Source organism: Cetorhinus maximus, chromosome 15, assembly GCF_964194155.1.
Source record: "Cetorhinus maximus chromosome 15, sCetMax3.hap1.1, whole genome shotgun sequence".
NCBI classification, from domain to species: domain Eukaryota; kingdom Metazoa; phylum Chordata; class Chondrichthyes; order Lamniformes; family Cetorhinidae; genus Cetorhinus; species Cetorhinus maximus.
Window position 1 is genome coordinate 34,914,216 of NC_135893.1, and position 15,315 is coordinate 34,929,530.

Below are 15,315 nucleotides of genomic sequence, written 5' to 3' on the forward strand. Positions count from 1 at the left end.
CATTCTGTAATCAGGGTCATATCATGGAGACGCAGCCACGAAACTTTAAAAGCATCTGATCCTTTGTCCGCCTTCACCACCTGACCCCTTCAGGAACACAGCATCACTGGTCACAGATGCTGAAGAGATGGGGGCCAGCCCCACCTTAAAGATGCTGAGAGCGCACAGGGAGAATGACGGAACTTGGTGACGCCTGTCCACTGCATTCTAGCAGCAATGACCAGCACTATTGAGGTGCAGGCACCAGTAACATGTCCAGGAAGTGTGAGGCCGGACCATCACTTTGGTCTGAAGGCTGCACAGAGAAGAGGCCCTGGACTGAGACACCTGCCTTTATCTTGTGCAGAAAGGTTTCACGTCTGAGCGACAAGAACACTGCTCATCAGAACAAGGAGCCACAGGCAGGGAGACATTGCTGAGAGTTTACTTACAATAGTGAACATTATGTACAAGTGATTAACCCCGTGCTCAGGCTGTGCAACTATATCTTCTTAACCTTCCTAGCCCTGCAATGGATGTCAGCCTGCGCAGCAGTGCAGGAGCGATGTCCTGGACCAATGTCTCCATGGTGGCCACCATCCTACCAGTGTTGACCTCGGTGCATTGGCATACCAGTGCTATCACCTCAGCCTGAAGGCAGACAGACTCCTGCATCGTCTGAGGAGTGTTGTGGACATCCCTTTCTGATTTTCTCGAGCCTGCCTTTGCAGCTTCAGCAACCATGACATGACCGAGTCCAGAGTCTAGTCATCTGCCTCGGACTCAGCAACGTTCTGGCCTCCAGCAGTCTTCCAAGTGCTGGGGACCTGAGAAATCCCTGCCGCCACCTGCTGTGGATCAGACAGTGCAATGTGCTCACCAGATTGTGACCCCGAGGCTACTCTAAAGCTAGGTCCCACCAAGGTGTGTGTCTCTGCGCTGGTGGAGGGTGTGGGTGAGCGGTGTGATGGGACCTCAAGGAGGGTGCCTTCAGATTCCTCTTCAGAGGTTTCTTTGGGGGCTTGATTGGAAGCCCTGGGTTGTGGACTCCGTCGGCTGTCTGGCAGATGTGCCTGCGAAAGCAAGGAGAAATAATTAGTGCATGGCAGTGGCCTGTGAAACAGGACACATCACTCACAGCATGGTTGTCTGATGGATGTTGCACTGCTGGATCCTCACTTGGTAGAGCACTGCCAACCTCACGGTCCAGATGCTCGCAGGTCAGCTGGATGGCGCTGTTTTCAAAGTCTGTGAGGACCTTGATTTCAGGCATTCCTCCATCAGTCTGCGACCTCTCCCTGTTGTTGTGTGTCAGCTTATCCTGCATGAATAGAGATGGAGTGAGTGTAAGCAGGACGCCTGCCAGCCAGATGATAAGTATGCCTGGCATGTGTGGGTGGTGGGTGGTCCCATGGACAGGATGAGGGCAATGAAGGTGTGTGTGAGAGAGTGAATGGTGATGTGAGGGCCCTGTGGATATGTGATGGGTTTGTGAGTGTGGGAGTTGAGAGTGATGAAAAGAGTAACTTACCCTGGCGGAACAGAGATGATCATTTATCCTCTTGCGGCACTGGGTGGCTGTCCTCCTCTGCAGGGTGTTGACGCTGACCATCACTGCCACCGCCTCCCAAGCCAGATTGGTGATGTTGCTGCCCATCCTGTGGCCAGAGTGGGGGCAGAGGGCACCACTGCAGGCCTCCACTGCGTCCAAAAGGTGCTTGAGGGACATGTCAGTGAACCTCAGGGCTGCAGTCTTTTTGCCTTTTGGGGCCATGTCTTCCGTGCAGCAGTCCTGGGCTGGAAGCACTGAGAGGTTGCGCGCAGCTGACTTTAAATATGCCATATGGCGTGATGAAGTGGTGAGGTGATGGCGTGATGGGTGAATGAGAGCCCGCCCACCATCAAAACGGCGTGTTTCCTGGGAATGCATAATTAATGCGACAGATTTGGGACGATACGGCGTGAGAAGCCGCCACTGCGGCCGGCGGATAACACATCGTTTTTCCCACCTGCTACCACACTTAGTGCAAATCTGGGACAATTCTGTCCTATGAAGGTTTCTGCCTCTATCACCCTTTCAGACACTGTGTTCCAGAGCTTGACCATCCTCTGAGTGGAAACCTGTGTCCCCTCAAATCCCCTCTAAACCTCCTCTCTCTTATCCTAAATCTAGGCCCCCTGATTACGCACCCTTCAACCAAGGGGAACAGGACCTTCCTATTCAGTTTACCTAGACCCCTTATAATTTTATACACTCAAATTAGTTCTCTCCTCATCCTCCTCTGTTCCAAAGAAAACAACCCCAGCCTACCCAATCTTTCCTCATAAACTAAAATTCTTCAGTCCAGGTAACATCCTCCTGAATCTCCTCTGTACCCTCTCTACTGAAATCACATCTATCCCATAGTGCAGTAACCAGAACTGTACACATGCAGCTGTTTTAGAGTGATTTATACAGTTCCAGCATAACCTCCCTGCTCTTATATTTTTTTGCCTCGGCTAGTAAAGGTATGTGCCTTCTAGACCACCTTATCTACCTGTCCAGCAACTTTCAGGATCTGTGGAAATACACTCAAGGTCCCCCTGTTCCTCTACACTTCTCATTTATTTATTACATTTATTGTGTAATCCCTTGCCTTGTTAGTCTTCCCCAAATGCATTACCTCACATATCTCTGAATTAACCTCCTTTTGCCATTGTTCTGCTCACCGGACTAATCCATTGATATCTTCCTGCAGTCTACATTACCTACATTCTTCATTATCAACCACACTGCCAATTTTTGTATCGGCTGCAAATTTCTTAATCATACCCCCTACATTCAAGTCCAAATCATTGATATACACCATAAAAAGCAAGGGACCTAATACTGAGCCCTGCAGCACCCACTAGAAACAATCTTCCAATCACAAAACCATCCATCAACCATTAACCTTGGATTCTGGCCCCTGAACCAACTGTGAATCCAACTTGCCACTTTGCCTTGGAGCCCATGGCCAGGATATTGAGTTTGGCGAGCGGGGGGCGGGGCCCACTCGCCGACACTTGAAATGACGCGGGATGACGTTGGGCGGGACTTTAACCTTAAGGTTGGCGGGCAGGCCAGGAGCCCTAGTAGGCTTCAGAAAAAGCATGAAACCTCATCCACGGACGGGATGAGGTTTCATGTAGGTTTTTAAAAATTTAATAAAAGTTTGTTTAAAAGTGATGAACATGTCCCAACTCATGTGACAGTGTCACATAAGGGGACATGTCAGGGAAATTTTATTTCTCTACATTTACCATTTTCAAATTTGGCGCCAATCTCCCTGAGGCAGCACTTAGCCTCAGGGAGATGAGTGCACTCTTAACCTGTCTACAGCTCTTTGCAGCCTCTTTGTGTCCTCCTCACAGCTTACATTCCCATCAGCTTTGTATCATCAGCAAACTTGGATACATTACTCTTGCTCTTCATATCAGTCATTAATATAGATTGTAAATAGCTGAGGCCCCAGCACTGATCCTTGCAGCACTCCATTAGTTACAGCCTGGCAACTTGAAAATGCCCCATTTATCCTTACTCTCTGTTTCCTGTCTGTTAACCAATTCTCCATCCTTGCTTAATATATTACTCCCCACTCAATGAGCCCTTATCTTGCACATTAACCTTTTGTGTGGCATCTTATCGAATGCCATTTGGAAACCCATCTACTGACTCCCTTTTATCTACCCATCATCTACATCATCAAAAAACACTAATAAATCTGTTAAACATCATTTCCCTTTCTTAAAATTATGTTGACTTTGTCTGATCATACTAGGTTTTTCTAAGTGCATTGTTAAAATTTCCTTAATAATAAATTCTAGCATTTTCCCAACAACTGATATCAGGTTAACTGACCTGCAGTTCCCTGTTTTCTCTCTCCCTCCTTTCTAGAATAGTGGTGTTATATTTGCTACCTGCATCCTATGACATAGGATTTCACAAGCTGCCTCTATAAGTGAATCCTCTAGGATGGCTGCAAACTATGATCCTGCTGGTCATGTGAAAGACATAACTTGTGAAAATGCTGAATGTTACTACCTGCCCTCTTTAGAATAGATTTTCCAATTGATATCATTTTGATGAGGGTGTTAATTTATTTATTTTAAATGCGTTAGCACAAAGCTATTTAAAAACTCTTGTCTCACAATGGGAGTGAACTTGCCAACTTTCCAAAGTGGCTTGAAAGTTCCAGAAAGACTGCGGAGCGCAAGAGTTTTTTGCAATTGCTCAGCATGAAGTTTATTTAAAATAAAAAGGAAAGCAGGAATGCAATAAATTAGTGTTCTTAGGTGAACAGAAACTTGCAATGAGAATGCTCCATTGAGTAAGCTACAGTTTAACATTTAAATATTGTCTCCCCTGATGTTGTGATGATTAAATTCATCACCCTGTGCTGTACTGTGTCTGATCTACACAGCTCAATAGCACTATAGGTACTCACTGCACCATCAAGATAGTTTCCTCCCAGGGTGATTTCTGCAGAGTTTTCTGTGCTCCCTATTGTGTTTCTGAACCCACATCAAATTACACACATCAGTTCAGCTCAGCGCATAGTAATTACCTGCTCCCAGCATTTGTTTTTGCTACATCACTGGACTAAAAATGATGACAAATTCCATCCTTAGCAGACATGGGGAAAACAAAATCATTTCTCAAGGTGGAAAAAATGAGCCTCTCTATGCTCATGCTGTAAGTCATTTTTTATCATGTGAACGCCAACATTAGGTCACCATGCACCTCATTCATAATTTAGTGTTCGTCTTCAGCTACCTCATATCACAGAAAATCAAAAGGAATCAGACTGGACTCCCCTGATGCACTGTGGAGTAATGGGACTGCTGTGACACAAGGCCATCGTTCAGGGTTCACTGAAAAAGGACATTTTCAATAAATAGTTCCGCGTCTTGAATGATCTAAAACTTATTACCTTATACATGCTATGCATGGATAATATTCCACCTGACCTACAATAGCAACCCCTTTTTCTAACCAGTTAATTATTAGGAACCCATGTGCTACTTGATCACATTGTGCTTGTGTCTAGTAATGCCACTTTCAGCATCATTCAGGCTAATACAAGTACTGGCTGCAAAATTCAGCTCTAGTCGTGCCCATAGTTTCAATGTTATGGGTGTTGGTTCAGTTCCAAAATGGTGTCCACACCAGGCACGCACTCTTGCTGTGGCTTGTGACGTCATTTTGGAGAGGGTGTTAACATGGGTGTTTGGAATGTGCTCCAGTAGTATGCAGAGTAGGCAGATCATGATGGCAATCAGCAAGGAAGACTGATTTGGCACCAGGATTGCCATTGTCAACATTACTGCTCCAGCTAACACCCGCCCTTAAACACACACAGCTAAACATGCATTCAGTAGCTGAAAGGTCCCACTCGAAGTTAGTTGCTGATCGAAGAGGGCATGAGGGAGATAGGAGAGAAACAAGAAAAAGATGTGAACTCAAGTTTGGGGCAGAGGGTAGCATTAGTGTAAGTTTAGCCTGGTGGACTACAGGAATGGAGAAAAGTGGCAGAGGTACCTGATCGGTTTGTCTCAATCATAGTGACAAAGAAGTCCATGAGCTCCTCGCATTTGTGCTGGAGGTGAGGGTGGAGGAAACTGGGTAGACGGGTTCATGAAGACAATTTGCAGTAGAAAAAAAAGCCGGATGTTGTCTTTGCATTCCAGGATGATTCTGGGATAGTGAGCAGCTTTAGCAGGCGAGAGCAAGACCTGAAAGTGATTGAGTGGTCCAGCCAATTTTGGCAGTGAATAGCTAAACTAGTTTTTCGGCATATCCGTTCAAGTCAATGTTCCTTGGACTTAAGGGAGCAGAGATGAGCGCCATACCAGAGGGAATGGCCACGATGAGAGAGAAAGAAATGGCTTTAATGGTGAATAGGGCATCAGAGGTGTGGCTAAGGAGATTGGTAGCTTCAGAAATGTTTTGGTGAACCAAAAGACAGGACAGTTGGGATTTTGAAAGTGCAGCTGTAAATGAATTGGGACAGAGTTTATTTTTCCAGGGTGGGGAGGACATGGAAAGAAGTTGGGTTGGGAGGGAGAAAGGGAATGTGGGTGTTGAGTGATACAAAGAAGTGATCAGAGATTGTCTTATCTGTGATTGACATGATGAGAATAGCAAAGCCACATGAGATGGTAAGGTCAAGGCAGTAGCCTTGAATATTGGTTGGGGAGTTCATATGAAGGGAATGATCTAAGGAGGATAAGAAAGCAGTGAAGTCAGAGTAGAGAGAACGTGATGAATTGTGATGGAGGCTAAAATCATCAAGGGTGAGAGTGCATTTGTTGCAGAGAATGAGAGAGGAATGCGTGAAAATATTTCAGTGAGAACATTTTTATGGACTTTGGGTGGGGGGAGAGAGAATGAGGATTTTAAATGAGAGAGAGAGAGAGATGGAACAAGGTGAAATGCTGAGAGGAAGAGGAGGTACCAGGCAAGTAGGGGGACAGGCCAAGGTGTGATTTGGTGATAACCGCCACACCGCCACCATGATGGTCCAGGCAGGGCAAGTGGTGGAAGGTACTGCCAGGCAGGAGGGCTTTATTTAGGGGGGAGGTTCATCACCCTTCAGCTAAATTTCTGTCAAGGCTCTGATGTCATTGCAATCATTCACAATAAGCTTATTGATAGGAAGAACCTTTTTCACAAAGGGATGGACATTCAAGATGCGGAGAGAGGTGAGGGGAACTGATCCACTGGCAATATCCACTGGGTCAGCAGTGCAAGGGATGAGTTGAACAGGAAGGAGTTTGACAAGATTAGATCCCATGGGTGCATAGGAATGGCACGAGAGTAGAAGGGAGTGCTTGGGGTTGCTGCTTGTAAAAAGGCAATGTTAACTGCCTCGTTAGCACTTTGGGAGGATGCCAAGACATGCACAGAGGCAAGCTATAGGCTTATTTAAGAGGGAGTGAAGCCTGAGATGGCAACAGGAGACTAGGAAGGTCGAGGAGAACTAATGGGTTGAAATTTGGGAGGGCAGAGTACCTGACAGGAGAGGCATGAAAGGAGAGATGATGACAGGAGCGAGGGGCCTAGGTGGGTTACACAGAAAATAATTTAAATAAAAAAGGGAGATAAAAGTGGGACCAGAAGTGATTGCCTCAGGACCAGAGTGGCAATCAAAACACGTGCACGAATGGATACAGGGAAAACTCAAATTACATCGGGCTGGTTACATAGATAATGTTAGGATACATTTATCCTGGTCGTAAATGGAGGCTAGAGATGAGACAGTGCTTAACCTGTACAAAATTCTGCCACAGATAACGTAACTCCAAAATCTCAATGTCTTTCTTTCTAGTATCTTTTAACTGCATCCTTATACTGTGCCCACTTCAAATCCACAAAGTTCTTGCCACTAGTGACAATACTGATGCATACACACAGGAACTGGAGAATAGTGCTTGCAGCCTTCAATACCTCAGATCAAAGCATTTTTTCCCAACTAGACAGGTAGTCATCAATTTATCATTCAGGTAGTTCTCAGCTTTCCCGTCATTCTGGTGGCTTGATTGACAAGGATATCTAAGTGTATGTCAAATATTTTGGCTCCATGAGAAACCCTGGAATTTAACTCATAAAAAATGAGGTATTTTGTGATGCAATTAGCTTTTAAGAAAAGGTAATAGCTTCCATTGAGGAAACCATCCACACACCTCCACGTGAAGCTCAGAACTATTGTGAGACAGACTTGTAGCTTGCGATGGCATAGCAGTATTGTTGCGGGACTTGTAATCCAGAGACCCGGGGTAATGCTCTGGGGACCTCAGTTTGAATCCCACCACGGCAGATGGTGGAATTTGAATTTAAATTCAATAAAAATCTGGAATTAAAAACGCATCTGGTTCACTAATGCCCTTTAGGGAAGGAAATCTTCTAATTTCCTTACTTGGTCTGGCCTACATGTGACCCCAGACCCACAGCAATGTAGTTGATTCTTAAATGCCCTCTGAAATGGCCTAGCAAGCCATTCAGTTGTATTAAACCGCTACAAAGCCTTAAAAAAGGAATGATACTGGATGGACCACCCAGCATTGACCGAGGCACTGGAAATGACAACGGCAAACTCAGCCCTGTTGACCCTGCAATGTCCTCATAACTAACATCTGGGGGCTAGTGCCAAAATGGGGAGAGCTGTCTCACAGACTAGTTAAGCAACAGCCTGACATAGTCATCCTCACAGAATCATACCTTAATGTCCCAGACACCACCATCACCATCCCTGGGTATGTCGTGTCCCACTGGCACGACAGACCCAGCAGAGGTGGCAGCACATTGGTATACATTTGGGAGGGAGTCACCCTGGGAGTCCTCAACATTGACTCCAGACCCCATGAAGTCTCATGGCTTCAGGTCAAACATGGGCAAGGAAACCTCCTGCTGATTACCATATACTGCCCTCAGCTGATGAATCAGTGCTCCTCCATGTTGAGTACCACTTGGATGAAGCACTGAAGGTAGCAAAGGTGCAGAATGTACTCTGAGTGGGGGTCTTCGATGTCCATCATCAAGAGTGGCTCAGTAGCATCACTACTGGCCGAGTCCTAAATGGCATAGCTGCTAGACTGGGTCTGTGTCAAGTGATGAGGGACAGGAGAGAAAAGCCTGCTTGACCTCATCCTCACCAACCTGGCAGCCGCAGATGCATCTGTCCATGACAATATTGGTAGGAGTAACCACCACACAGTCCTTTTGGAAACAAAGTCCTGCCTTCACATTAAGGATACCCTCCATCGTGTTGTGTGGCACTACCACCATGCTAAATGGGATAGATTTCGAACAGATCGAGCAACTCAAGACTGGGCATCCATGAGGCACTGTGGGCCATCAGATGCAGCAAAATTGTACTCGAACACAATCTGTAACCTCATGGTACGGCACATCCCCCACTCTACCATTCCATCAAGCCAGGGCATCAACCCTGGTTCAATGAAGGGTACAGGGGGCATGCCAGGAGCAGCACCAGGCATGCTTAAAAATGAGATGTCAACCCAGTGAAGCTATAACACAGGACTACTTGCGTGCCAAACAGCATAAGCAGCAAGTGATAGAGCTAACCACAACCAACGGATTAGATCTAAGCTCTGCAGTCCTGCCACATCAAGTCGTGAATGGTGGTGACAATTAAACAACTCACTGGAGGAGGAGGCTCCACAAATATCCCCATCCTCGATGATGGAGGAGCCCAGCACATCAGTGCAAAAGATAGGGCTGAAGCATTTGCCAGAAGTTCCGAGTAGATGATCCATCTCGGCTTTCTCCAGAGGTCCCCAGCGTCACAGGTGCCAGTCTTCAGCCAATTCAATTCACTCCACGTGATTTCAAGAAACGGCTGAAGGCACTGGATACTGCAAAGGCTATGGGGCCCTGACAATATTTCCGCAATAGTACTGAAGACTTGTGCTCCAGAACATGCCGCTCCCCTAGCCAAGATGTTCAAGTACAGCTACAACACTGGCATCTACCCGGTTATGTGGAAAATTGCCCAGATATGTTCTGTACACAAAAAGTAGGACAAATCCAACCCGGCCAATTAACACCCCATTAGTCTATTCTCGATCATCAGTAAAATAATAGAAGAGGTCATCAACAGTGCTATCAAGTGGCACTTGCTTAGCAATAACCTGCTCACAGATGCCCAATTTGGGTTCCGCCAGAGCCACTCAGCTCCTGACTTCATTACAGCCTTGGTTCAAACAAGTACAAAAGAGCTGATCTCCCAAGGTGAGGTGAGAGTGACTGCCCTTTACGTCATGGCTGCATTTGACTGAGTGTGGCATCAAGGAGCCCTAGCAAATCTGGGGTCAATGGTAATCAGGGGGGAAGCTCCCCACTGATTGGAGTCATACCTAGCACTAAGGAAGATGATTGTGCTTGTTGGAGGTCAGTCATCTCAGCTCCAGAACATCACTGCAGGAGTTCCTCAGGGTAGTGTCCTTGGCCCAACCGTCTTCAGCTGCTTTATCAATGACCTTCCTCCCATCATAAGGTCAGAAATAGGGTTGCTCGCCAATGATTGCACAGTGTTTAGCACCATTCGCAACTCCTCAGATACTGAAGCAGTCAAATGCCAATGCAGCAAGACCTGGACAATATCCAGGCTTGGGCTGACAAGTGGCAAATAACATTCACATCACGTAAGTGTCAGGCAATGACCATCTCCAACAAGAGAAAATCTAACCATCGCCCTTTGATGTTCAATGGCGTTACTATCACTGAATCCCCCACTATCAACATCTTGAGGGTTACCATTGACCAGAAACTGAACTGGACTAGCCATATATAGCCTCTGCGGCTACAAGAGCAGGTCAGGGGCTAGGAATTCCTGCAATGAGTAACTCACCTCCTCAATCCCCAAAGCTTGTCCACCATCTACAAGGCACAAGTCAGGAGCGTGATGGAACACTCCCCACTTGCCTGGATTAGTGCAGCAAGAAGCTTGACACTGTCCAGGACAATGCAGCCCACTTGAATGGCACCACATCCACAAACATTCACTCCCTCCACCACTGACGCACAGTAGCAGCAGTGTGTACCATCTACAAGATGTAGTGCAGGAATTTGCCAAGACTCCTTGGACAGGACCTTCCAAACCCATGACCACTACCATCCAGAAGGACAAGGGCAGCAGATAGATGGGTACGCCACCACCTGGAAGTTTCCCTCCAACTCACTCAGCATCCTATATCGCCGTTCATTCACTGTTACTGAGTCAAAATCATGGAACTCCCTTCCTAACAGCACTGTGGGTATACCTGCACCACATGGACTGCAGCAGTTCAAGAAGGCAGCTCAAGGGTAACTAGGGATGGGTAATAAATGCTGGCCCAGTCAGCGAAGCCCACACCCCCTGAATGAATTAAAAAAAATTCACCCCAACACAAACGCAAACAGAAAACAATTCTAAATTCACAGTAATTTGTTATGCCTGAAATATACAATAGAAAAAATCTATGTTTTGAAGCAAGGCAAAACTCTGTTTCCATCAGGTGAGTTTCAACTACCAATCATTGCCGAGTTAGTTGATAATAACTCAATTAGTAATTTGGGCTAACAGCTGCCCCCAGTATCACTGGGTTCAGCAGACAGGGATGAAACTCTTTCGAGTTATCAACAGTCACAGATTGCAACTCTTTCGAGTACAATCACAGTTCTTGGTTTCCGGGAGTGGGACATGAACCCACAACCCTCTGATTCAAAGGCGAGGGTGCTATGAACTGAGCCACAGCTGACACCTCCCAGACAGGGATGAAAAAGGACACTGATCCAACTCTGCATCATTACCTGAAATTCCTGCTGTGGTAAAGCTGAGCTAGTCTTTTCTTGCTAGAGAACAAGCAAAGGAGGAGGAATAGCTTTGAATCGCGCAACCAGGCAAGCCATGAATGGAAACCCAGTGACTAATGGAGCAATAGATCTTACCCAGTGCCATAGTTCATTGGAAGGTGGGCCCCAAATGGCTCCCCGAGATATGAGAAAATAAATGAAAACATGAAGCATCATTTGTGGTATTATGGGTCTCTGAAGATGTCTTTTCTACCTTGGAAACGCACCTTTAGGCAAATTAGGTTGTAAATATTGTACAGCAATTTCCATACTTCAGCACTTATTGCATAATGCTTTTCCGTATATTGCCAAAGATTTTAAGTATTTTTTGATTCATTTCTCTAGTTTGATCCTGACCTCTCCTGAAGCTTCTCAGGTACCAGTCATTCTCCAATATCTGGCCCAGATGCTTTCTGTTCATGTATAATCCCAGTGGGTGCCAGCAGATGCCAAAACTGAGCCTGGTTCTGGCATCTGCCCAATATTCACACACAGGCACGCATCTCTCAGCAAAGACATCAGGATAGTGATCGTAAGTGGAAATCATGGCAGACTACACGTCCCACGTCACAATCTAACCCTGTAGCAGTGAGTTCAATTAGTATCAAACACTGCAACAGTGACTAAACTTCATTGGCTCTAAAGTGTTTTGTGACATTCTGAGGTTGTGAAAGGTGCTATATTAATACATTTTTTAAAATTGCAGTATGCCACCAGAAATAATATCTACTAAATTAGCACAAACCTGGAACTGAACCAGAAACCATGTTGGTCTTTTTGTTTTGGATTAATATTGAGCAGTGTCCTTACTACCTGAGCCACTCAGGGAGCTTTGATATATTTTTTAAATTTAATAAAATAGACTGGACCTGGATTAAAGGAACCATAGACATGAGAAGCTACCAGACTTCAGACTAGAAGGTACCTGTGGAGTGATAGAGTGGTCAGCACTGAAGGTCTGGAATTTAAACGGGATATAGACAGTCTCCTTTGGCCGTAGGTAGATCTGTGGGAACTGTATTCCTCCTTCAACATGGAACATGTCCTCCTCCAGCGGGGTCAGTGTTTTGGTGAGGTTCTTGAAGTGCTTCCATTCTCTGCTGTTTATAATGACGCTGGAAAAGATACAAGCCAGACACTCAACGTCCATACCGAAAAACAAATAACCGCAATCTGTTGTGTTAAGCTTGCATTTTATTACATAATATTGAGTAGAAAACAAAAGAAAGGAAAGCAAGTGGTACTTTCTTGTTATCTTGGATTCAGATTCAACCAGACTGATGGGATGAAAATCTTCAGTCACTTCTACCCCCAAGGGCGCTTTGTGAAATGAGTTGGGTAGTCTCAATCCAACTTTATGGGGAAATGACTGTCACTAATTCAACACTAAATTGGCAGTCTCACTCAGAAAGGCAACAGCATGAGGAACACTGGTGCAGTGATGAAGGGGATGTGCTGTCCTGGGGTTGGAGCTGAGGCACATCAATAGGGCTGAGGAATGGGCACTTTGGTCAGCATTCAACCGTGTTGTACCTAATTTGGAAGTGGTGGAATGATGGATGAAAGCAAAATAAAGTGCTCCATTCTCCAGTATAGATATCCCTTTGAGTACAAAGTTAAGCAAGAGCAGTGGCATGATGGCACTCTAACAGGGTGCATCTTTGTACCTCTAATTCACTCACAAGATTAACTCTAAATCTCACTAACTGAATGCCCTGAGTACATAGGAAAACCAGTCCACTGTTTTAGTATCAGGATCATGTGCTCCCAGACCAGATATTGATGGGAGACAGGAAAGGGAAAAGGAGAGAGTCATCGCAAGTCAATGTTATGCACCACCTGGTGCCCAGGACAAGCGAGATTTTTGAAGAAGCCTGCAAGTGGGCCATTTGTCTCATGGCTGGGCAAAGATTGGTGAGCAAAGAAAGAAATAAAAGACAGTAAAAGAAAACAGAAATTTTATCTAGTAATTTTCAATACTTTTAGGGCGGGAACATTCGAACCTTTGGTCAAAAGACAATCCTAACCAGTGGCTTGCTCAAGGCCCACTCTCATAGATCAGTCGTTACTCTGTCCTACTTTTTAAAAAATTCTTAAACATTTTCTCTGGCTGGGATTTTCTGGCCCTGTTGCAGGCTGTGGGAGAGGCGGCGCCCCAGCCAGAAGTCCATTGACTTGCGACTGGACCAGATGATCCCGGCGGTGGGGGGTGCAGAAAATCCCGCCCTCTGTCTTCCAATCTCCTCTTTCTAACTTTAACCAAGAAGGGAGTGAATTAGTCAAATCCATGGAGCAAAAGATCTGCTGAGGATCAAACGGGAAGAGTATGCTAGTGAGGCACAGTTTTTGTTGTGAGTACCACAGACTGAAATGTTGGGGACCAGACTTTATCTACTTGTGTAGGAAGCAACGTACCTGAGTTCTGGATGTTCGCATTCAATGGTTATTGTGTGTTGAACGCTGTAGGGATTTTTCAGGGAAAATTCAAAAAATTCAGCACGTCCAAGGGTGGCGTACAACGTGTACTCCGTGGTGATGGCCTGGGACAACATCCTGCTGATACTTTCCATTTTAATCCGCTCACGATACGCTTCTATGATCTGTAAGTCTCTCTTGTGGTGGACTTGCTCCTCATGTTTTGCCTGGAAAAAGAACATACAAGTCATCAAGTGTGGACAGAGCACCCCTCTGTTTGGTAGACAGGTTGAAAATGACTCAATAGTCCCATGCCAAGTTCACAATATCACCCAGTCCGTAGGAGGACAGGTATTGACCTTATAGGTGTTGACGTTAAGCATGCCCTTAGTAGGCAATTCTGGCATGGTGCTGACAAGGGCCAGGAACAGTCCATTCACTCACTCTTTCACTTGTGGCTAGCTTGGAAGCAGGCGGGGGGATATTTCTTCCACAATAAGTAAACATATTCAGGATTCCCAAATAATAATTAGTTATCCAGCCCTAAATCACAAGCAAACAAGGGATGGGTAAGGGACAAGAAGAGGAGAAATATTGAAATTCTTAAAACTTTTGTTAAGTCCGGAATGCAGCAAACAATTATTGTGAGGCAAATCAATTCAAAACTGAAAAAAATTATTTACTTTGATCCTACTTTGATTTTTTTTCCCTTTATTCTTTCATGGGGTGTGGGTGTCACTGGCAAGGTAGTATTTGTTGCCCATCCCTAATTGGCTTTGAACTAAGTGGCTTGCCACACCATTACAGGTGGCATTTAAGAGTCAACCACATTGCTGTGGGTGTGGATTCACATGTAGGCCAAACCAGATAAGGACGGCAGATTTCCTTCCCTAAAGGACATAAATGAAACAGATGGATTTTGATGACAATCAATGGTGGTTTCATGGTCACCATTACTAAGACTAGTTTTATATTCCAAATTAATTAACTGAATTCAAATTCCACCAGCTGCCATGGTGGGATTTGAACACCTGTCCCCAAGGCATTAGCTTGGGCCTCTGGATTACTAATCCAGTGACATTACCACTACATCACCATCTCCCCACAAAATGACCAGTGAACATATCTAAAGGCCAATTGCTCCTGAGAAGATGGTGGTGAGCTATCTTCTTGAATGCTGCAGTCTGTGTGGTGAAGGTACATCCACAGTGCTGTTAGGTTTTTGACCCAGTGATGATGAAGGAACAGTGATATACTTCGATGTCAGGATTGAGAGATTTGGAGGGGAACTTGGAGGTGGGGAGGTTCCTGTGCACCAGCTGCCCTTTCTTTTCTAGGGCATTAAAGATCAGGGATTTAGGACATGCTGTCAAAGAAGGCTTGACAAGTTGCTGCACTGAATATTGTAGATGATACACACTACAGCCACGGTGCACTGGTGATGGAGGGATGTTTAAGATAGATGTGATGCCAACCAAGTGGGCTCTTTGCCCTGGCTGGTGTTGATCTTCTTGAATGTTGTTGGAGCTGCACTCATCCAGGCAAGT

General features: G+C 45.5%; 1 protein-coding gene across 8 annotated transcripts in view; it reads right to left on the reverse strand.

The window, feature by feature from the left end:
* nphp4 (nephronophthisis 4) overlaps window positions 1-15,315 on the reverse strand; it is a 504,277-nt gene that overhangs the window by 44,473 nt on the left and 444,489 nt on the right. For all 8 annotated transcript variants that reach the window (XR_013578910.1, XM_078558224.1, XM_078558219.1 and 5 more), the window contains 2 exons: window positions 13,769-13,995; window positions 12,279-12,468 (listed from right to left, as the gene is read on the reverse strand). Coding sequence is in view for 7 of the 8 variants with exons in the window: in XM_078558224.1 (XP_078414350.1) it covers window positions 12,279-12,468; window positions 13,769-13,995 (417 nt within the window). In the remaining variant the exon portion in view is untranslated. The remainder of the gene's footprint in view (window positions 1-12,278; window positions 12,469-13,768; window positions 13,996-15,315) is intronic.